Source organism: Vitis vinifera, chromosome 5 (genome assembly GCF_030704535.1).
Source record: "Vitis vinifera cultivar Pinot Noir 40024 chromosome 5, ASM3070453v1".
Lineage (NCBI taxonomy): Eukaryota > Viridiplantae > Streptophyta > Magnoliopsida > Vitales > Vitaceae > Vitis > Vitis vinifera.
The window spans coordinates 3,486,504-3,511,547 of NC_081809.1; the positions used below are offsets into that span (position 1 = coordinate 3,486,504).

The 25,044-nt window shown below is 34.6% G+C and overlaps 1 protein-coding gene across 2 annotated transcripts; it reads left to right on the forward strand.

Moving 5' to 3' along the window:
• The first annotated feature begins 4,616 nt into the window (after positions 1 to 4,616).
• LOC100240823 (sucrose nonfermenting 4-like protein) lies at positions 4,617 to 24,876 on the forward strand. 2 transcript variants are annotated; one of them, XM_002274337.5, is made up of 14 exons: positions 4,617 to 4,841; positions 5,326 to 5,530; positions 5,665 to 5,752; positions 6,733 to 6,915; positions 7,741 to 7,875; positions 7,993 to 8,052; positions 8,309 to 8,398; positions 9,032 to 9,166; positions 17,276 to 17,420; positions 17,495 to 17,668; positions 22,197 to 22,260; positions 22,396 to 22,465; positions 23,519 to 23,633; positions 24,195 to 24,876. In XM_002274337.5, exons 2-14 carry the CDS (start codon positions 5,406 to 5,408, stop codon positions 24,284 to 24,286), a joined length of 1,476 nt encoding a protein of 491 aa, XP_002274373.1. In that variant the 5' UTR covers positions 4,617 to 4,841; positions 5,326 to 5,405; the 3' UTR covers positions 24,287 to 24,876. The 2 variants fall into 2 exon arrangements, with proteins under 2 accessions (XP_002274373.1, XP_059592770.1); XM_059736787.1 differs by having other exon boundaries at positions 4,617 to 5,530.
• Positions 24,877 to 25,044: the final 168 nt, after the last annotated feature.

The window sequence follows — 25,044 nt, forward strand, 5'->3', positions numbered from 1 at the left end:
TCAATTTTTAAAAATTCAATTTTCAAATAATTTTCCAAAATTCCAATTTTCATCTCAAATTTACTTTTCAAAACTTTCATTTTTTAATAATTCTTCAAAATTCCAATTTTTAAATTTAATTTTTAAAAATTCCATTCTTAAAATAATTTTCCTAAATTCCAATTTTCAAAACTTTAATCTTCAAATAATTTTCCAAAATTCCAATTTCCAATTTTAATTTTTAAAACTTTCATTTTCAAATAATTTTCCAAAGTTCCAATTTTCAAATTTAATTTTCCAAAACTCAATTCTCAAACAATTCTTCAAATTTAATTTTCAAAACTCTCATTTTCAAATAATTTTTCAAATTTCAAATTTTCAAATTTAATTTTACAAACTCCCATTTTCATTTTTTTTTTTTTTTAAGATTTCAATTTTCAAAACTCCAATTTTCTTTCAAATAGTTTTAATTCCACTGCATTTTTCAAATATTTTTAATTCACAAATTTTCTTTGATTTTCAAATAATCTTTTGTTTTCCTTGATTTTTTTTTTAATAAGCATAAAAACAATTTTCATAATTCAAAAATAATGGAATTTGTGGGACTAATTCATGCAAGATAATTTGGGCTTTGGTGGGGGCCCTACATATAAGTTTTATGCTTAATGAATATTGTTTGATTTTTGTCATGCTCTTTGATATGCATATGATAATTTTATACTTGAGCTAACCATGTTTCCATGATAGCGCACTATTACTTGCTAATAAGGTACGCTCCCACTCATACTTCATTTATTTATTCGTTCTCATGCTCGTTTTATTTTATTATTTGATCATTTTATTGGTATCCATTGATTTTCTTATCAATTGTCACACCTGGTTCACCTTATTTAGTAGAGATTTGTTTTTAGGGACTTAGAGGGGTGTTACAACTCACCAACGTACCTTCCCAATAGGTAACCTAATCCCCATATTCGAATTTGGTTTTCCATAAACCATCTTTTCCAAATAAGAAGTCACACTTAGAGTTTTCTTTTTTATTTTGTTTTCCCTTTAAAAATAAAACAAAAATAAGTGACGACTCTAAGTCTTTTCTAAAAATCATATTTTTTACCAAATAAAATAAACGAAAAACAAGTCGCGCCATCGAGTGGGAACACATCGAGTAAAATGCAGGGTCCACAACATTCAAGTAGGAACATATTCAATAATATTTAATTAAATTCTTATCATATATTGATATTGAAAATTTTGGTTTTGAGATCAAATTTGACTTCGTCTTCCTTAGCCCCATGAAAAACAAGATGAAAATAGTCAAGGTCCATGGACATTGAATAGAGTTGAAAGGCCTTGGACCTTAATTCAAGCAACATTGATAGCATTGGAAGAATTTCTGGGAGTAATAATTGCTTCAAATATGATGGGTGAGGGCCAGCAAATCCATCATAAAAGGACAACAAAACTTAGCCTCCATTGGAGCAGTAAGAAGGCATCAGGTTGTTGCTAACCTAGTGATTTTGTTCACACTTTGAGCCATTGGTATTCAACTTCTGAATACTAAAATTAAGGCCACAAAGCTTTTGAAAAGTAACCAAGTTTTGACCATTCCAAAGCCATTGGAATCCCACATCGGTATTTCAATATTTGGCATCCAGCTTTTTTCCTCATCCCCTTGGATTTTCCTCTCGTTATCATGGTGGTGGCGAAAAGTTTGAGAAGGACAATAAGAAAACTAAAGTCGAAAAGCAAATTGGAATGCTATATTATATTGTTTTATCTTTCATAAATGACACTTGAGATGATCAAGTGTTGAACCTTCTATGTTAGCCGGAGACATTTTTATATATAGTGTTTTATTTTTCATTATCTTTTTGTCTAAAAACTTAAAATGTTTTTAACCAATTTTTAATATTTTTAAAAATAAATTTTATATATAGTGTTTTATTTTTCATTGTTCTACGTATTTATATAATTATTTCTTAAAACGATCTTCATAAAACAAGTGAAAATAAATAAAATAACTAAAAAATATTCTTTAAAAATGTCACATATTTTTTTTTAACGAACTAAAAGCATAAAGCAATTTTTAGCTGTCAAATGCGGTTTTTGTGTTTTTTGTTTTAGAAAATATAAAATTGTTTTAAAAAATAGTTATCCGATAGACCTTAACTGTTTGGTAAAATTTAAGAAACATTTAAATTTTTTTTTAAAAAAAAATCAATGATAATATTTTCTAAAGAAACATTTGATAGGTGGTTCTCTCGAAAACATTTTTGGATAAAACATTTCTATTAAAAATACTGGAAGTAGATACTCTGAATCAATAATTAAATTTAAAAATTTGTTGACGCAAATAAACTAATCACGTGCATATCACAAACGTACAACAAATTCTATTAAGAGGAATAATGTAAACGGTGAATAAAAAAACCATGAGATTTCATTTTTTATTCCTATTCTCGCATTTATAACATGTAACGAAAATGCAACAATAAATAGTAAATGAAATAAAGTGTCATTCTCATTCCCAGTTTTTTTTAAAAAAAAACTTTGATAGTTAAAAATGTTTAAAAAAGAAGAAGCAAAGAATAATATATATATATTCTAAAAAAAAATTATAAATTTAAGATGAAATACTTCTAAAAATATGAAAAATCACTAGTGTGTTTCACAAATGATCTTTGACAGCATTTTTATTATTTGTAATATTTGAAAAAAAAAATTAAGCATTAGGAAGATTAGAATCACTTATTAAAATTACTATCAAATAGATTCTTAAACTATATTTGGTTCTTAAAAATTACAAAGGAAATAAAAAAAATGCGAAAAAAATGGAGGTCTCATAATCAGTTTCACTATGAAAAATAAAAAAGTAAATCAAATATAATTAAAATTTATTATAAATTTATATATTTTAAAAGTATTTTATCTTTATGTAATAAAATAAAATAAGTGAAATGAGTTTAAAAAAATATAAAAATAATTTGTTGACTTTTAATACATTTTTTAATTTTCTTTTACCTTTCTTTTTATTCTACTTTTTCTTTTTGTTTTATTTTTTTCATATTTTTCCTCAAATTTTCCAATAATCAAACATAGCCTTATAGTGTTAGAAAATTACTTGTAGTGTTTTTTTAGAAAACAATTGATAGATGATTCTCCTAAAAACACTTTTTAAAATAATACTTTTACTAAAATTAATAGAAATACTACAAATGCATTTTAAATTATGAATAATATATCTTGAATTGTAAATTAAAAGTTTGTTTAATAGTAATTTTATGAAGCATTTCTATTATTTTTATTATTTAAAGAATAAATATTAGAAAATTTAAAAACGTTTTTTTAAATTACTACCAGATGAACTCTAAAACTATCTCATTTATCAACTATATTTTATTTGAAATTCTAGTGATTTGTGTTAATCATGTATTTCGAGCAAATTTTCATAAAATAAAAGATTTTATCACTCTCAACTCATTTATGTTTAGTTATTTAAAATTTATTAAATAAATTATTAAAGTCCTCTAATTTTTTATTGATAATTAAAAATTTTCTAATGATATTTCTTACTAATTTTTAAATTGATTTGAATTTTTTCTTCAAATGTTTTTAATAAATTTCTTTTAGAAAATATAATTTGTAAATGTTCCATAATATATATATATATATATATATGTTGGCTATTTAATTTGGTAGGTATGAGTATTTTTGTCTTAACTAACATATAAAAATATTTGATTTATTTATAACATTGATCTCATTAACTATTTTCAAAATCTATCAACAATTCATATATTACATAATTGTAGTGTCCCACGTCGCCCAAGAAGTGAATGGTGAAGAGCCATATATAAAGGGTTTTTACAACACAATATGGAATCTTTTTTCTGGAGGGCGTAAGCATAATATAAAAGCAAAACCGAGTGGGACATGCGGTCACTATTGCAACCTTGAACTTCACAATGTAGAGAGTGGGGTCATGACTAGGTCCAATATTGAAGCAAAATGGAAATTCTATTGAACAATTTGTGTGTCAAAATTAAATAAAAATATCAATAGGAAAACTTATATAATCATCCCTTTTACCCACATGTTAAAATAATTTATCATAAATATAGATGTCACCTCAGTAAGACATATTACTATTGCAATAAACCCCCACCTCGGCAAAACGTATTACTATTACAATAAACCCACATGTTAAAATAATTTATCATAAATATAAATGCCACCTCTGTAGCAAATATATAATAATTTATAATAAATACAAAAAAAATTTATAAATGGTAAAAAATTAAATGGTAGAAAAGCTTACATAATAAACTCTTTTAACCACATGTTAAATAATTTATCATAAATATAAATGTCACCTGAATAAAACATATCACTATTGTAATAAACCCATATGTTAAAATAATTTATTATAAATATAAATGCCACCTCACGAAAATATATTACTATTACAATAAATTAAATCAAAATTTAACTGTAGCAAATATATAATAATTTATAATAAATACAGAAAAAATTTATAAATGGTAAAAAAATTGAAAAAAGGAAGAAGAAAATGCCAACTTGTAGTCTTGTACAACATCATAAATATGTGTTTATTATATGTACACAGAAAAAGACAGAAAATCCAATTAAAAAGAGGGAAAATCAATAGTATTTTTGATATAGATTTGGCTGCTAAAGATGTAAATCCCCCAAAACAACATACATATCACCACCTCATTATTTTTAATTTCTCAATTCCGTTCCGTCCGTCCGTTTTGTCACGGTCTTGAGGCTCAGAGCGGAGCAGCAGTGTCATACACCTTCCGGCCCTTCCTTCTGCCTTGCACCACCATTGTTTTAGGGTTAGCTTGTTTTGTTTTATGGAAATGTTCGACATCGTTTTGTTTTCACGTGCTAGAATTGATTTTGTTTATCATTTGTGTTTTTAGGGTTTGGAATTTGATTTTGTTTTGAAGGAATTGCTCCAAATTTCAATCCGTTTTTGTTGGGGGTTTGATTGTTGTTGGACCCATTTGGATTGGAATTCCGGGTGTTTGTGAAAGTTGATTGGGGTGGTTTTTTTCTTTTTTTTTTTTGGGTTTGAGTTTGGGATTTTGGGGGCGTGAATTTGCATGATTTAGGTTTTTCTTTTGGTGATTTGGGAACAGTTGGAATACGACTCAGTTATCACTGTTGTTTGTTTCTAGCATTGAAAGATTGAGTCTTTGATTTTGGAATATTTTGTTTAGTTGTTAATGTTTAGTGTCGAGTCAATTGGGAATCTACGAGGCTCAGCGTTGCAGTGGGTTGTAACTTGTTGGATGTTTGCCTGAATTGGTGTTGCAGTAAATGAATTAGAGGTCGGATTGTGAAAAGATTGCTGCTTGGAGGGTGTCTTTGGCGAGTTATTTATATTATTGGAGCGGATGTTATCTCCGGGAATGGATTCTGCACGGGAAGGCGGTGGAGTTGCAGGCACAGTGCTAATCCCCATGAACTTTGTGTGGAGTTATGGTGGGAGAAGCGTGTATCTCAGTGGCTCTTTCACAGGGTGAGACTTGAATGCTTATACAAAAAAGATCCATGTCATTACTATATAATATGCTTGGTTTAACTTACCTTTTTTTTAGTAATTATTATTATTTTCATTTAACGGGTTTCTACATTTGATTTTCCCTTATGAAGGTGGACCAATCTTTATCAAATGTCACCAGTTGAGGGCTGCCCCACTGTGTTTCAAGTTATCTGTAGCTTAACACCCGGATATCACCAGGTCACTATATGATATTGGGTTGTCAATTGATGTTTTGATGTTTTTATTACCACGTCCTAATTGCTCCAATTAATTATCATCATTGTGAAGGGTGATTAATCTAAGAAGGCCAGAATTTATTGTATTTTTAGTTACTTAAAAAATCATTATCATCAAATATAGCATAGGCTCATAGTGACCCTCAAATCTATTATTTTCTATGGTATGGATCGTCAATCACATGGTTTGGAGAGATGATGCATAATGGGACAAGTGCTCAATGGATTCTATAAAGACAAGTACACACACTAACACATATATACAATTGTATGATGAACTCTGTCTGTGTATGAAACGGTATAAAGTATATCTAGCAATGGTTCTCCATTGACGCAGCCTCTTGTATTCTCTTACTCGTGATGTGGAAATTTATGTTCTCTATCTGCAATTTTAAGGTATTAATAGTTTTGGCCTAAGGATGATGCACTAAGGATTTGGTACTTGAGGAAGAATTAACTATATGCTGTGAGGATAGAATTATGCATTACACGCCCCTCTGTTGCATGTCCTTGAGTTCTAAGAATAATAAGAGTGGATACTTGCATGTTTTTATGTGTCTAGTTTGAGTAATGAACACCCTTCTAATGCAGAATTGCTTGCTGGGCTTTGTATGGATTTATGAAAATTCTAATAATAAAATTTTCACTGCAGGCATGGAGGAGAGATGTTGAGAAACATTTTTCACATGCAGCCTATAAAAAAGGGAAAAAAAAAAGAGGAACATTTTTCACAGGCAATACATAATAATGACTATTCTTGAAGTATGCTTTGAACCTGCTTATATTTATCCGGATCTATTTAAACTTTAGAAAAATTTCATTGAAATAAAGAATTGTGCTGTTTAGATGTTTTATCTCCATGTTATACAGAACAAGTTTGATTTGGACCTTTATTTCTATTTGCAAAGGCTGGCATGCTTATGTTTGCTTTCTTCAATGCAGTACAAGTTTTTTGTTGATGGGGAATGGAGACATGACGAGAACCAACCTTTTATAAGTTGTACCTATGGGATAGTGAACACTGTCCTCTTAGCTAGGGAGTCTGATTATATTCCACCAACCATTAGTCCAGCAGTGCCATCGCTAACTAACATGGATGTGGATAATGAGGCCTTTCAGCAATTGGTAGGAGCCAGTTATACTTCAATAAGTGACATCATAATATCTCTGCTTCATCATCTCCGCTTCATTTCATGTGCTTCATTGTAATTTGATAATCAGTAAGAGGTGTTGGTAATGTTTTCCTTTTTGGTGCTTTTATTTCAGGCATCAGAATGTATATTAGTTTCCAGATAAGGAATTAAGGATTATTATATCCATATGTCAAGTTTTTGATGCTTGGGCAGCTAAATTGACATATTCCATCACTGCTAGTTTTGTACTTTGCCTTAAAGCATCTGTTTACTGAGAGTTGTCATTTTCTTTTTCCAGTGCTCTTAACTTTTCATGCCTTATCTGCTTACCTTGAAATTTTGTATTGTGTTTGTCAATATTTGTTTTAGTTTAGATATTAGTCTTTTCCCTTGTTGGACCAACATAATATTCTTAACATTCCCAAAAATGATACATGGAATTGATATGAGAGGCATGGAGGGCATAGTGATTTAGAATCTAGAATTTTGCCAGTAATTAAGAGAGACAACTTTTCCTTGGGACAAGTTAAGAGTTTAATGCATAGAATGAAGTCAACCAAGGTCTTCCCAGTATGGAATATGATCAATGAACTGGAAAATACCAATATTCTTTGTTATGACTGCCACCATTAATGCGGCCAATTATTGCTTCTATTAGAAAAAGTCCAAAAAAGGTAATATTATGTACTAATGAGTGGAAAATTGAGTTAATAAATAACATTGCTTTTCCATCATATCTTGGTATTTCTTTCATTCATTTGTAGGCTGTTACTTTATTATTGCATTTTCGCTGTTTTAATTCTGATATATGACACAGGTCAGAATTTCAGATGGTTCGCGGCATGAGGCAGTGCCAAGGATTCAAGAGACTGACTTAGAGGTCTCTCGTCATCGTGTTTCTTTGTTCTTGTCTACACACACAGTTTATGAGTTGCTTCCGGAGTCAGGCAAGGTTTGGATACTTGTCCTTGATCTTCCTCTATCATTTGCACATTTGGCAGTCTATTTGAACTTAATCACTTAACATTGTTTTCATCTTTTTTCTAATTCAGGTGCATCTGTCTTGCAGGTTATTACTTTGGATGTTGATTTGCCTGTTAAGCAAGCATTTCATATTCTTTATGAGCAGGTATATTTTTTGTTTCTTTTGAAGAAGAAGCAGAGAGCTGACAAGGCATCAAAGTACTTCCAAAATATTAACCAAATGATGCCTTAATGGTGGAAAAGCCGAAAATTTTAGTAGAAAGTTTTACTAAAACGATTCCATCCTTTTTGTAACTTCAACTTTTTGTGCTGATTATTGATTTAAAGTTCAGAACATAATGTTTCTTTCAGTTCTACAAATACAACTTCTTCTAGGAAGTTCATCTAGGTGTTCTTTACAGGGAATTTCTATTGCTCCTCTTTGGGACTACTTCAAGGGGCGGTTTGTTGGAGTTCTTAGTGCACTGGATTTTATTTTGATTTTGAGGGAGGTATGTGTTTCTTGAAGTAAGTTATTCTGTCATTAAAGTCTATCTCAATTGCAATCCTCTTATTGCGGATTTTACTATTATAAGATATTCGATGGACTTTATCTCTCAAAATTAGTATGTGTTTCCAAAGCTGCAAATTTGCTATGTCTAGGAATGATAAATTGGTTTAGAGAAACCAGATTTTGTTCTTTATTTAATGTGCCTTTGGCACATATTATAGTGTTTCCACCTTTTTATTTGTGGGTTGGGAAAGTCATCCATGAAGGACTAGATCTTTCTCCTTTTTTTTTTTCTTCCAAAATTGAAATGTGAGTCCTTATTTGAGGAATTAAGTTTCTTTTCAATATGAGATATATCTTACTTTCATTTTCTTGGCGTTTGAAACCATTCTCAAAATTTTTTAATTGTGCTCCCTGGTGTCATTTTCTGTTGGAATTATTTTAAATACATTTGAAAATTTTAACATTCTAATGTAGATAGTGAGTGCTAAATATCTTATTGAATGACATAATAATCGATAAAATTCCTAGGGAATGGCATTATATTGCCCATGTGTTTGCCTTTTAAATTCAGACATCTTGATCTGTATATTACTATTCTGAAGGATGCGTTTTAACTCACATTTATTTGCAGCTTGGAAATCATGGGTCAAATCTGACAGAGGAAGAACTCGAGACACACACCATATCAGCCTGGAAAGAGGGAAAAGGATATCTGAATAGACAAATTGATGGGAATGGAAGAGCATTTTCAAGAGGTCTCATCCATGTGAGTGTTTTGTGGCCTGTTTAAATCTGAATTATGTGAGGCCTCTTTGATTTGCCATTTAATTTACAAATTCATTTTTGTAATGAAGAGCATGGTTTTTGGGAGGTTGCATTATTTTTTTTAGAGGTTTTAGTTGTTTTTTACTTTCTCAATCTGATCTTCCCAAGTCATACAGTTACTCATGTAGGCTTGCAAAACCCTTCAATCCTTCCATTAGCATGCATCAATTTTTGGCATGCACAGTGAATTTGATAGGCCCTTCTCTGTGGTATTTGCTGTATTGAATAAGTCATTACCTAGATGTTCCAATAGTATGAATATTTGGTGTGTATTGCACGCGAGAATCTTATTAAAAAGTGTGCTTAGTAATTAATTCTGATATTTGGATTGATATACTTTTCTTTTTCCCTAGAAAGCTGATATTTTTTTTTAATCAAACTGATGATTTCCTGTATCACAAAACTCATATCCAGGACTGCTTCGTGCCTCCAACTGCAGGAAGTCGATGAAACATCGCAAGAGAGTAATTTACCAAGTATTCAAATGAGAAACATGATTGTTAAAAAAAATTAATTTGGCTTTATGCTAAGGAGATTAACCATGGAGGTAATTAATGTAAATGTTTAACATGGAGAAGAAATATCTTTGAACAGTGTTTATTGACGTAGAAAAATCACATGATAGAAGTCCCTGGAAAAGATTAATGTCTTAGATGAAGGATGTTAAGAGAATAAATGGTGGAGCAACTAGTAGGAGACAAGTGAATTGTGGCCATGATAAGTTTTAAATTAAGGATTGCACGAGACTCATGCTTTTGCATTGGCTAGTGAATGAAACTGGGCTGGGATGTTGAAGAAAAGTTCTGACGTGATATGTTGTTTTCTCATATATGTGTGTGCATTAAATGTGTAAACATTTGTTAATATTAAATGTGTTAACCTTAGTATAGAGGTTTAATGAAATACACTTCACAAAATATAGTTTCTTCACTTTTAAACATAATTTTAAGTTCCAAGTAGTTTCCTAATCAATATTTTATTCCAAAACTTTAAGTTCCTACAAGCCACAGTGTACCTAAAAAGAAAGTATGATTGTATATGAGTATAACAATATACATCTATATGCAATTTAATGTGCCATGTTCAAGGTCATAACTTTTTAAGTTCATAAAATAAAAAACCTTGAAAAAGAAAAACTAATATAGGAAGCCACAATTTTAATTCTTCACTGATTATTACCTTAAGGTTAGCATTATGCCTGCCTTTTTGATGACATGTGCAAAATGTTTCCATGTAGGATTATTAGCTGTCTTTGTTTCATCTTTTTCATTCATTTTTAAACTTAAATTATCATTCAAACGATAATATAATAATCTTTTTAAGAAAAAAAATTTTAATTTGATTTTTTTTTTAAATAATGAGAAATAGCTTATTATTACATATTATTTATCATTGTTTTTTGGTACTTGGTGGGGTTCGAACCTAGAATCTCTCACAAACCAACCCCAAGCCCTTGCCACTTGACCCAAGCCTCAAGGGCTACATATTATGTATCATATGTATTGTATTTTATCCCTCACATCAATCATAAGGTCCACTTAAGATGCAAAACATTGTGGGAATATGTGTTGCTTTAGTTAAAATTGTAGCATCTAATATACATCGTGCCATGTGTAGGAGGTTTTCAACAACTTTGTTGATATTTAGTTTTAGAAATGAATAAATACCAATCTTCACCATTTGATTCAAACCTGATTTTTTGTGTTCTTATTGCTATGGTTGACGAAACTAGAGTATTTATAAACTCAAGGTTAGAATTGCTAGGAAATGTTTCTATAATTAAAATATTTTTGGATAAATAGGATTAAAGCTTAATGGATTAAATGTGGATTAAGTGAAACTTAGATATAGAAATGAGGAAATACCAAAAAGTAGACAGTCTGGAAGATTCTAAAAGTGATAAGTTGTATCACTAGAATTCATCATCCGTAAGGAGAAGGAAAATTTAAGCATATATTATCCTGAGAATTAAAGTGGGATGGATGAAGTGAAGATGCTTTTACATAGTTCTATGATTGATTGGGGTGGGTGAGAGTGTGTATAGGTTGATTACTCAATGTTCATGTTGGACTTCATTGATTGGTTGAGCACTCTAAATCGGGATAGGGTATTGTTTTTTGTCTCTCTTTGCTTTGTTTGACCTTTTGGCATCTTTGCATACAGTGTGCATATACTTTTGGTGCTATGCGCTTTTAATGGAATTGATCTTTGCTTTTAAAAAAAATTGTTGTGTGACCGGTGAATGCACATGGATGCCAATTTAATAATAGAATATGGATCATATGGTAACTCATGCATACTTCATAAAAAATGAGATGAATGCTTGGTGATCTTTGAGAGTGGATTTAATAGAAGTTTAATTAACACTTTTCTTACTAACCTGCAATGCTCGAATGTCCTGTTTACTAAGAGCCTAACCACATTGGTCAGTGGTGTTTATTTCAATGGTATTAGACATGCATATCTAGGTAGAAAAGTTTATTTGTGTTAGACATACATATTAAGAGATTGAAATAAATAGAAAGATATTAGGTGTCCAGAAAGATTGGATGCTTTTGTAGGGTGTAGATATTTTTGGCCTTTCACCTATTGAAGCCCACTATGGTAAGGTAACCCTAGAACCTTGCATTTCTGGGATCCAGTTTTAGAGGTGGTCTCCAAATGATTGGATAATGGAAGAAAGGCTACTTTTCTTTATAGAGTAGGATTAGTTTGATTTAAGCATTCTTACCACATATCCTTACCTACCATCTACCTATCTTTAGAATGTTAGTGGGGGCTAATGTTTTCAATCGAGACAATGAGGGGTTTCATATCCTTTGCATTGGTGAAGGTTTAAAAAGACCACCTAGTTAGTTGAGAGTAGATTCTATTGGACCTTTTTCTATGGAGTAAGAGAGGGAAGGGGGGTGGTGGTGGCTGGGAATGTTGGAAATTAGAATTAGGGAACATTAATGTTAGGTATAAAGCTTTGATTTAGAAATGGTTGGGTGGTTCCCTAGAAAGTAACTTTGATGGCACAAAGTGATTAAGAGCAGTTATAGTTACACATTAATGGGTGGGATATCTTTTTGTTTTCTTGTGGAAAATGTTCTTCAATTCTTTTTTAGGAGGGCTTTTGGTGGGGAATTAACTCTTAAGCCACATTAATAGTTGTCTTTTTCCTTTAATAGAATGAAATGCCTTTTCTTTGCTAAATTTTATTCTTGCTCTCACGATCCCCCCTCTTGGAAATTGATTTCTAGAGAACCTTCATAGATTGAGAAATTGACAAGTTTTAGCTCTGCAATTGTCAATACATAACGTTTTTGCTCTTTTCTTTCATCGTTGGTGAGAGTTGTTGGATGTTGGGGTCTAGTGGTTTCTTTTCCTCAAATCCTTAATTTTGTGTCCTATCCATTTCATTTCCTCAAATACTTGTTTTGTTCCCCATACAAGGTTACATCCCCTTCTCTCATCTCATGGAAAACTCATTTGGAAATCCAAAATGCCCCTTGTCAATGGTTAAAAGATTATCTATATTTAAACTCTTCACAACTTATCAATGGGTATAACCTTTTGGTATGAATAGTTTATTGGTCTGCGCATGAATGTTCTTATTTGGACATCTTTGTTTGGGCTACTAGGTCTATGTTCTTATTTCCTGGTGTGGATATTGGAGGAATTGATTAAAACTTTAGCATGGGCTCATAAACACACCTTTGGTCAATTTGATTCAATGGAGAGATAAACCAGTGGCTCTTTCCATTGTGCAGGCAAAATTGGTTGGATTAACCCACTTTTCTGTAGGTTATATATATTCACCTAAGCAGCTTTCTTGATTTCCTCTACATCAGGCAATTTTTTTAAATTATTGTTATCATTTTTAAATGTGTTGTATCCTTGATAACTTCGTTTCTTTTGGTGGAGAAGGGGTTGGTGCATTCTTATATTTCTACATCTAGGATCTAACCTGTGTCATTGATCCTAATAGGTGCTTTATCTTGATTGGTGGCTAATAGGTACTACCTTTGTAGCCAATAAAGCAAGAGCACTCATCTGGGGAGGAAAGATTACCCTAGGCTTCGAAACTTCCCGGTAAGAGTAACCCATCCCCCTGGAAACCCCTTGCTATCAGGGAACACCAACAAAATTTTTTTTGCTTCCCGACTGCATCTGTAACATAGTTATAAGCTCTTTCCAGGGTTTGGTTGTTCAGCCTTAGAGAGATGGCCTTGCTTGGAGTGGGGGGAGGGGTTTCCTAGCTATCTTGTGAGTTATTTGGCTATAGAGGAACACCAAGATCTTTTAGGGCAGGAAGAAATTGGTGGTGGACCTGTGGGAGCAAATCTGTTTTCTCACAATTCTTTGGATCTCAATTACCAAAGTCTTTTCAAGAGTCCTGTGTAGCATCATCTTGCTTAATTAGCAATTTGGTTTGCTCTCAAATAGAGATTGGTGGAGAGGTTCAGGCTATGTGGACTTCTTTGCCTGTTGGTAGACTGAAGCTCAATTTTGATGGTTGCTCCTTGGGTACCCTAGGTCAGGTGGGATCAATGGCCTGATAGGATCTTATAGGTTTTGGGTTAGCCATCTCAGCAGATATATTGACATTATTATAGGGCCTGAAATTGACTAGTTAGGCACCTCTGATCTTATGGTGGAGAGAGATTCAGCAATTGTTCTTTCTAGGATGTCACATGGGTGGAGAGGGTTATGGAGATACAGTTACAAGATGAAGAGAATTGCAGATTTTGCTAGAGTTTTTAGTTGCTCTTTTTCTTGGAAGCCTAGATTGGCCCATAAGCCCAAGGGTTGGCTGAAAGAAGAGCCTTTTCCCTTGCTAATTTTGTTGGGAAACCCATGTCCTGTTGAATTTTCTGGGGAATTTTGTTCTTTCTCTAATTCTTTGGGGCCTTTGCATTCCTTCTTTTCCAAAAGACCTCACGTTCTTCATTGTTTATCTGTTTTACTTAATACAGTCAGAAGTATATTTTCTGATTAAAAAAAAAATTAATTTAGGAGAAAAATTATTGCCCTTGAGGCCTAGCTCAAGTGGTACAGGATTGGGGTGGGTTTATGAGAGGTTCTAGGTTCAAGTTCCAATAGGGGAAAAAAAAGAAAAAAAAATTAGCTATAAAAAAAGGAGAAAAATTATTATTATTGAAAGACAAAACATTATAGAAGGAAAATAGAATTTGAAATGAGAATTTAATGTTATGTGGAATAATGATAAGCGGATTAATTTTATTCACCTTCCTTGAGGTTTTGGCCAAGTATACTTGATCCTCATTAGTTTGAAATTTCATCAAATATTTCCTTTATTTTGAGTGAGAGGTGAGCGAAAATAAAAAATGAAAAGGCTAGGGGAGGTGAATTCATTTCATTTGTTATTTTCATTTGCTAAACACCTTTATCATTTTTATTTGTTATTTTTACTCATCTCTCCTCTTTCTCAAAACAAGGGAGATATTTGATGAAATTTTAAACTAATAGAGGCTAGTTGTATTTAGCCAAAGCCTTAGGGAAGGTGAATGAAATTAACCCATTATAAATGGTTTTTATCTATAATGAGATAATTTATTGTGTTAGAACAATAGCAAAGTGGTTCTTGATGAATCTGAATAGAAAAGGCTATTATCTAAAGAAACTGTGGTTGGGATGATGAAAAATCCAAATGGCTGTTAAATTTGAGGACTGTGTTAGAAAATTGGGAAAGGAGTCAGAATGCAAAGTACTTTAAATAATATTGATGCGCAAAAAAGGAAATTGAGAAAGCGGTGAACGGGGCTAAATTTAAGATGCATGATAGTTGTTAGATATACTAACGGATGGAACTTTGATTGTGTTGCATAAGCTTGAAGATAATTGAAATTATAGAAAGGTGAAGTGGCTTGCAAGTTGTTAAATTAGAATAAATTTGGTGCTTAGATTTGATAGAGCACTATGCCTGAATCTGTGAATGTTATTTTAGGAAAACTAAAAGCAGAAACGACAAATTATTGGTGACAAGAGAGTCCAGAGTTACCTATTTTTGTTATTTAGTCTCTCATCCTTAAATAGGGAGAAAGAGGATGCTGGCTGGATAGTTGAAGTAGGATGAAGGGAAGACCTCAAAGGATGTCATTGACATAATGTGAAAAACATGTTGGTATAGGATTTATAAGAAAGTATGAGCCTAGATAGAGTGGGGTGGAAAAATTAGATTCACTGATGACCTTTAATAATTTGACAAATGAAAAAGAACATTTATTTATTTATTTATGGATAAAGAAGTATTAATATTAAAAAAAGATGCCAAAAGAGCGACTTGAGGTGTGAAAGACATATACACCAACTGCCAAGAGGCTCAACCAAGAAAAGGAGCTACAAAATAGGAAGAGTTACAACACCACCTTCAACAAGAGCCCCCACCAATCAAAGAAACTAACTAGAGTCAAAGGACCATCATTTATAAACATTTTAGCCTTTGGAGTGAAAGGTTGTCACCATCAAAGGCAATTCTCTTGCCTTCCAAACTGTCCAAAAGATACATAAAGGACTTGCTTTCCCAGCCTTACGCTTTTTGTCCACAAATAAACCATACCAACTTAGAAGTGTCCCTCTAATTGACAAGGAAAGCACCCAAGGCACCCCAAAAAGAGCAAAAAGCAGCTCCCATAAAACCCTTGTCGTTACACAATAAATAAGGATGTGGTTTATGGATTCTTCATCAGCTTGGCAAAGATAACATCTATTCGCTAAAGACCACCCTCTTCTTTGAACTCGATCCAAGGTTAAAGCTTTTCCCTATGTTGCTTTCCTAGTAAAGAAGTTCACTTTAGGCTACACTCACAAATTCCAAATGATTCTCATTGGAAAAAAGACTAAACAGCATGGCTCCAAGGCGGTGTAGAGGGACTTAATTGAAAACTTGCTGCTCTCTTTGTCCAAAGCACCCTATCTTCCTCCACACCCTCTTCTTTTACAACCTCAACAGAAACCTCTCCACATCATTTGCCTCCCAATTGTTGAAGGGTCTAGAGAAGTAAGGGCTCTACCCCCCCTCCCCCCCTTTTCAACTGAAGAATTATAGACATCCACCACGCACACGTCCTTAGAGTCAGTCGGCTAAGGCAAACAAAGAAAGGAAGGAGTCACATAACGGCACATTCCCACACCACTTGTCCTTCTAAAATTTCACCCTCTTCCCATGGCCCACCAAAAAGAATATCTTACTACTTAAAAGGACCCAATCCTTCTTGGTGGCTTTCCAAAACCTGACACCATACCCCTCCCTTACTTCCTGAGAATACCACCCCTTTTCTTCTTCTTCATACTTCCCATTGATAATTTCATTCCAAAGGGTCTTTTTTTTTTTTCATTTGCAAAAGAGAGTCTTATTGAGCATTGAGCGACACGTCACACCCAATCCCCCTTTCATTTTTCTGAACAAATAATTGCCCATCTTACCATATGTGGCTTCCACACGAGAGCCTCACCACCCCATATAGAGTCCCTTTAAATCTGCTCTTGCCTCAATCTGATCATTTGTAGCATGCAAAGCAAAGACAAAATATATGGGCAAGTTAGACAAAGTGCTTTGAATCATGGTAATTCTCTCTCCTTTGGAAATGTATTGTCTCTTCCACATGGCCAACCTTTTATAAAACCTCTCTTCCACTCTATCCCAAGCCACCACAAATTTAAAAGGGGCACCCAAAGGGAGACCCAAATAAGAGGAAGGGAGACTACCCACCTTACAACCAATAACAACGCTATAAATGTGATGCTATAAGTTAAGAGCAACATGATTAGTTTCTTGCTGCATAACACAGTTGCTTACAAAAGCAACCTAGTTAGGCTTCCTTATGGGGCAAATTTCGCAATTCACCCTCCAAATTAATGCATGGGGTTGTGTAACAAATTTTTGTGTTATAAATCATTAACAGCTGATCCCTGTGTGCTTCATCTCTCTCTTGATGTGTGTATGCTTTTGTGTCTGTCTCACTATTTAGGAAGGTAGCATCTTAATTGCAATATCTGTATGGAAAACTTCTCTCATTACCTAAATGTTTGGTTGTTGTACTAGGCTGGACCATATGATAATCTGAAAGATGTTGCTTTAAAGATTTTGGAAAATGAGGTGGCCACAGTTCCCATTATCCATTCATCTTCAGAAGATGGTTCTTTTCCGCAGCTTTTACACCTTGCTTCACTTTCTGGAATATTAAAATGTAAGTTTTTTTGGTTAATTTACCAATTAATGGCATAGGAGCTATCACTTAGCAATGGATCTGTTATTTTGCAGGTATTTGCAGGTATTTTAGACATTCTTCTAACTCCTTGCCGGTACTCCAACTACCAATTTTTGCAATTCCTGTTGGTACATGGGTTTCAGAAATTGGAGAAGCCAATCAAAGGCCACTGGCCAAGTTGCATCCAAGTGCTTCACTTAGTTCGGCCTTGAGCTTGTTAGTTCAAGGTATGCCTTTTTCCCTTAAAAAAGTAAAATGATAAAATAAAAAAATAAAAGAAAACTGAAAAGGCAGCAGTTTATTATGGTATCTCCTTTGTGATACCATGTTAAGACCTGGAACCTCTAGCATCTTCAAGGAACACCTAGGGCATCCCAGTCTAACATTCTGAAATTTTCTACCTTCATTTTGATAGTGTATCCTTTAGATGGATGAGTTTACTGTAGATGCAGCAACTTACTGCAGGTATGAATTAAAATGGTGTGATACCCCTTCCATCATTAATTGTGCCTTATAAGTGAAGCTGCTGTTTTTGTGAACCTTTGGTACATGGACTCAACACCTTTGCCTAGAGTATATGGTGTGGACATGGCTACAGTGCCAAGGTGCACTGCTGTGGGGAGGCACCAGGTGGTGGGGAAGATGAAGCAAGATAGAAAATCAAAGGGCAAAATGATAAGAAAAAGACAAAAGGAAAAAAGGAAAATTGCATGATTTTTTCTTAAATATTTTTGTAAGTAATTGAATAGTTTCTGGAAGTGAAACAAGTCTCTGAAGGATTGACATATGGTTGCTGAATGATGGACTAGCTTCCTAAACATCTGGTTGAGGTTTCTTGTATTCTTCATCTTATGACAAAAGATTTTCAAATAGGCTCTTTAACCCCTTCACTTTTAAATGAACCAATTATTTGGTGTATTTTCTAGGAGTTCCATCATCAACCATCTAGGAATACATGTTTACCAAACTAATACGATTCCCAATAAATAATCCTTACACTTGCCACTCACAGTACAATGTCCATGTAACACAGATCTGAATTGAAATTCTTGAATTGCCAATCTTGAACTTGAATCAAACATCAATTAATTATTTGAAAATTTTTATTAAACAAGAAAAAAAACTGAAGACAGTTTCACAATTAGCTTCATTGAAAGGGAACTTTTATGTCACAAATCTCTTTTACTTTAAAGTGCTTTACTGTGTAACAGAACACAATGTAAAGTATTTTTACTATGTAACCAAACACAATGTAAAGGTTTTTACCTATTGTTCAGCATTCCTATAAAGGTCAGATCGAGGCTTGAGAAGATTCAAAGAGATTTTATTTCGGGACATGGTGCTAAGAAGAAAAAGTTGTGTTTAGTGAAATGATCAATTATTTGTAGAGATTAGAGTAAAGGAGGGTTGGGTAGCGCCTATCAAAAAAAGGGAGAGCTGGGTATTAGAAGTCTTTCTTTGTTTAATAGGGGTTTAATGGGGCACTCCTTAGAGAATGGAGTTGGAGATAAGCCTCTTAAGGAGGCTTTTTGGAAACAGGTTAAAGGAAGGGGGTTGGAGTTCGTGTTGTGAAAGGAGGGTATGGGATTGGGTTATGGAAATGCTATAAGAAAGGGGAGGGGGGGGGGGGGGGGGGGACCTTTTCATCAGTAGAGCATCCTTATGCATGTCTTTTCCAGTTTTATATGCTTTAGCTTTGTTTAAAGATGCTTGGTAGTGGATGTTTAGAAAGAATGAGTGGAGATGGGAAATTGGAATCCTTGTTTTGGTAGACACTTGAACAATTGGGAGTTAGACTATATAGTTCTTTTTTCTCAATATTGCCAGGAAAATCTGTGAAGAGGAGAGAGAAGGTAGGGTGGTATGGAAGGATTAAGGAATGGTGTCTTTTTTGTCAAATATCTATATTCTATTTTGGAACCAGGATGCTCAATTCCTTTCCCAGAGGGCATTATATGGAATCCATGGGTCCTATCTAAAGTGAGTTTTTTTGCCTAGGGAACTAGTTAAGGGAAGGTTTTGATCGTAAATCAACTTCAGCAGTGAGGATGGTCATTGGCAAACAAATGTTACCTACATAAAAGCAAAGTGGAATCAATTGATCCCATCTTTTCATTGTCCCAAAGCCAAGGTGTTATGACAACTTTTGCTCTCTTTATTTGACATCATTTGTGTCCTCCCTTCTTTGGTTTGGGAAACTCTCTTTAGTTGGCATGGCATGACTCCTTTGTGGGAGGAAAACACAATAAGGTTTGGAAAGCGGTCCCATTGTGTATTTTTTGGACAATTTAGGAAGAAAGGAACCAAAAAGTGCTAAAAAATGCAGAGCAGCCGGTTCAATCATTGAAGAGCTCCTTCCTGAGAAACTTGTCATCTTGGGTTAGGATGTACATAGTAGAAGGATCAATACCTCAAAACAATTTGTAGATTGGGTGAGTAGGTTTTTGTGTTTTTCCTCCTCTAGGTCATTCCTTTTGATATCCTTCACACACACACACACATATGTATGTATATGCATATGGTTTTCTTTTTCCAATATGGTTTCAAATAACTATGGTTTTGGGTACTATTCAAAATTCATGGTTTTCAAACTACAAGATATCTTTCTAAAACAAGAAATTCAAAAAGGTGAAAGGGTTCTGTTGAAAACTACTATTCACGAGATTGAATTGTGATTGACAATAGAAAAGTATTGCCTTGAAAGAATCACTCCTAGCAATTGTTATCGGATAGCTTATGTGGCTCTTGTTTGACCTTTTGCTTTTTATTCAGATTTGGGTCATGGGTATTTTTTTTTTTTTTTTGATAAGAAGCAGATGTTATATTAAAAAGGCAAAAAGCCACACAGCATACAGGACGTATACAAAGCAGCCAAACCCAAAAACCACAAAAAGCCCACAATCCTACCTACCCTCAATTGGACGCGAGCCACTCTAGAAAACCTAAGAGTGAAGAGGACTCCTCTCCAATATACACCCTAGCCCAACTCCACAGATTACATACAAAAGAATTTTTGAGTTTCTGTATAGATAAGAATCCCCCCCTAAAAGCTAATCTATTCCTTTCCTTCCAAACCGTCCAAAAAATACACAACGGGATGGAAGTCCAAACCTTTTTCCTTTTTTTCCCCACAAAAGAACCCCTCCAACTGAAAAGCATATCTTTAACCGTTTCAGGGAACACCCACTGAATGCCAAACAAGACTAAGACAATCTCCCAAAGGACCCGGACCACTGTACAATGTAGAAGAATGTGATTTACAGTCTCCTCTTCACACCCACACAAAAAACAACGGTTAGGGAACTGCCACCCCTTTCTTTGTAGCCTATCCAAAGTTAGGACCTTTCCCCACGTGGCCTCCCAAGCAAAAAACACAACTTTAGTTGGGACCTTGTCCACCCAAATGCCCTTATTCGGGAATACAATATCATTCGAAGCAACAAGGAGATTGTAAGCCTCCTTAACCCTAAAGATGCCACTTCCCCCACCTTTCCATAAAACTGAATCCTCTTCTGAAGAGATTTTGTAGTCCCTTAGCATGTACAACAAATTACCAACCAAATCCACCTCCCAATCGTTAAAGTCTCTAGAGAAACTGATATTCCAACTTCCTTGGCCAAAGCTAGGGTCCCAAACTTCGTTCACCGTTGCATTCCTATGAGCTGCCAATTCGAATAAAAGAGGGAAAGTTTGGGACAGCGCTGCATTGCCGCACCAATGGTCAGTCCAGAACCTAACTTTGGTCCCTTCACTCACCTTGAACTCTATGTTATCCCAACACCAATCAGCTTCCTTCAAAATCTCCTTCCAAACTCCCACTCCAAACGTCCCACGAGCCTCATTAGTCCTCCAACCAAGGCCCTCTTGACCAAACTTCTCCATAATCACCTCTTCCACAGCTTATCTTCTTCAAAGGCAAACCTCCATAACCATTTTCCCAACAAAACCTTGTTCAAACGGGCAATCCTCCTAATGCCAAGGCCCCCCTTCTCCTTTTGAGCACACACCGCCTCCCAGTTAATTAAATGAACTTTCCTTTCCAAGCTTCCCCCTCCCCAAAGAAAGTCTCTTTGGAGCTTTTCAAGCCTTCTTGCCACCATCTTGGGCATTCGAAACAGGGACAGTTGGTAGATCGGCATGCTGGCCAACGTGCTCTTAATGAGGGTAACCCTCCCGCCTTTGGAAATGTATTGCCTCTTCCACAAGGCTAATCTCCTCCTCATCTTCTCCTCCACCCCATCCCACATCGAGGAAGCCTTGTGAGGAACCCCTAACGGCAGCCCCAAGTACACATTGGGCAAAGACCCCACCCTACAACCTAGCTCCACAGCCATCTCCTCAATCTCTTCCACTTCGCCAACTGGAATTAACTCACTTTTGGCTAGATTTATCCTTAACCCAGACGCAGCCTCGAACCAAGCCAGAATCCAGCTTAGAAAAGTCATGTTTTCTTTCCTTGCTTCACAAAAAATAATTGTGTCATCCGCAAAAAGCAAATGAGAGATATTTAGCTCCATCCTGCCCCTCCCCCAAAATCTGAGTTTATTTGTTTATCATTGAGCCCTCATTTTAGTACCCAAAATCATTTCCTCATATATATATATATATATATATATATATATCTTAAGTGCTAATAGATAAGGGGTGCAATGGACAGGGAGATAAACTCAAGTTGCCATATTTTAGCAAAATTCATATGCCATAAGTGTCCATCTTCTTTTGATTCTTATTCCACTGTCTCCTTTATCTCTGCAGCCCAAGTTAGTTCGATACCAATAGTTGATGACAATGACTCATTACTGGATATATATTCTCGAAGGTAAGCTTTGGTTCTTGTTATTGTTGTAATATTACTTTGGCACGTGGATCGTGTTAAAGCATCTAGTATGTAGAACTAGTTTTCAATTACTCTTCCATGATCATGACATGTATACTTTCATTGTTGCTCTGACAGTGATATAACAGCCTTGGCCAAAAACAGAGTTTATGCACATATTAATCTTGACGACATGACTATTCATCAGGTAATTGTATATTAATATTATTACTTATATAGAGGTGTCTTCCAATACATTGTCATTGCAATCATTTCCTCCATCCTCATACGCTGGTGCATGTATTCCCTGGATTGTTAAGCTTTGTTGATAAGTTTGATTTGAGGAGAGTGAATCTCTAGTCTCTTTATTTCTATTGTTGCTGTTATAGTTGAGACAGTTGCCCACACTGTCTGCAGTCACGTTCTCTAGATAGATATTAAGATAGTGCTATGAAAATCATAAATTGTTTGTAAATACATGTATTCAAATAGAAATACTAGGAAGGGGAAGGCAGTAAACATGGCTGATTAAAAATAACACAATGCAATGCTCAAAATTCCCTAATTCCATGGAGTGCATGGATCACTATGAAGATTGTGTAATCATTATCTGGACTGGTGACTTGAGACTCCAAGTGGGGTCTCATCTATGGAAAAGTTGGTAACTTGTGGTCTATGTAGCCAGCTTGGCCATACGACCAGATGGAAATGCATGATCAAGAAAATCTTTCTGATTTTATAAGAGGTCTTTGCAAAAGCAGGTTTTGGTGGGCAACGCCTACTCCTAGGATGTTCATTGGTGTTCATTTGGGGGTAGGCAAGGGTGGAGCATCCATGATCAAGAAAATCTTTCTGATTTTATAAGGTCTTTACAAAAGCAGGTTTTGGTGGGCAACGCCTGCTCCTAGGATGTTCATTGGTGTTCATTTAGGGGTAGGCAAGGGTGGAGCATCCATCCCATGTCTCATTTTTTCATTGATGCTCTTGGACAAGGTGGTATTTGCTTTACACTCAGTACTTGCAAAACAACATGGATAAATTGCTCTAGGGTTTGAATGATCTTTGTAAGGATTAAATTTATAGGAGACATGTTCATTAGTAAAGCGCTAATGCTTTTATTTTTGAATATCCTTTTTTTTCAATAAAATTACTAATTCTACTCGTTGAAAATACAAATCAGATTGAAGGCAAAAAATTATGTGTGGAATTTTAACCCACAGTTAACTCAAATCCCCTTTTCTTTCTTTTTCCTTTTTCATAGGCATTGCAGCTCGGACAAGACCCTTATTCTCCATATGAGTTCAACAGTCAAAGATGTCAGATGTGTTTGCGAACCGACCCACTGCACGAAGTGATGGACCGATTAGCAAACCCAGGTTACTTCTTTCCTCCTTTTCTTTCTTTGTTTTGTAAGATGTACTCCTTTTCTATTGAGGGATAGGATTTGGAAAAGAGTGCATAAGAACAATGCATTATTACGATACAGAACAGTGCTTGGCCAGCTTATTTCCAGAAGATAGTTTGTTGTAATTGAAACTTTAGCCATGATGACAAGTGTACCAATTTATGATGGCTGATTTTCACGGAACTTATGACTTGGTGTTCTGAGTGTAACCAGGGTTTAGGATTCAAGAAAGCCACTGTGGCCTTAAATCTGGTTAAATTGAGGGTTGTGGCTTCTTTGTGAGGTTTGTTGTCAGGTTGAGGCTGGTTTTTGTTGAGGAGGGGTGTCTATAATATGTCAAATTGTCCCATTGGATGTGAAATAGTTATTTTCATCTCTGAGAAGAGCTCTTGGATGGCCCTGGACTTTTACTGCAGATTGATTATAAGCCACAATCCAGGGTTAACCTGATGCTCTTTGTTGTTTAGAGTTTTGAGCAGCTCTCATGAAACCTCGTCACTTAATTAACTACCTTTAACGATTGGATTTTCAGGGGTTAGGCGGCTTGTCATTGTTGAAGCTGGCAGTAGGCGTGTCGAAGGCATCGTCTCCCTGAGGGACATTTTCAAGTTCTTACTTGGTTAGTCACAAGCAATTGCCAAAGTTTGTTGAGAAAGCGTATCTGCAGTGGGTTTGGACTCTGACACACATAGCGGGCGCCATTAATCCTACCTCCCCTGAAGAAATTACAGCCCCCTTCAATGGTGGTAGTTTTGCGACCTCATTTCTTTCAAATTTTACAATTGAATTGGCCTCATGTTTCATTCCCTGGTCTCTCTGGAATATTAGGCTGAAGGAAATGGCCTAGAAAATTGAGAGGATTCAATTTTTCTTCCAAATTTGTTCTTCTCCCCCTCCCACCTCCCCACTCCCCTGCCCATGTTATCATCAACAACTAAATTGCGGTGCTAACAATAGCTACCATCTGGTGAAATCATTGTTCCATGCTGCTGCTAAGTGCTAACAGAAAAAGTTGGGTTAAAAGAAGGGGATCAAAGAGCAATTAATTGATTCAAAAGTCATGTGTCCTGTTGTGATTGGCTTTAGGGTTTTGTCTGTTGATCTCTGTGTTGCTTTAACCAATTTTTATTTACAGATATTGTGTCATCCAATGTATATAAATTGGGCAACAAGCTTAACTTTAGAAATTACATGGACCAGTTTCATGCTTTCAATTAATGATTTCCTGCCTAATTCTGAGATCATGAGATTCATAGTTTATGTTGATAGCTGAAGCGATTCAATCCAGATCCAATCAAATGGCTTCACTGATGCTTTCATGCATTAAGTCCAAAGTTTAGGACTCATTTGTTCATGTTTTTTTAAATTTGTTTTCAAAAATT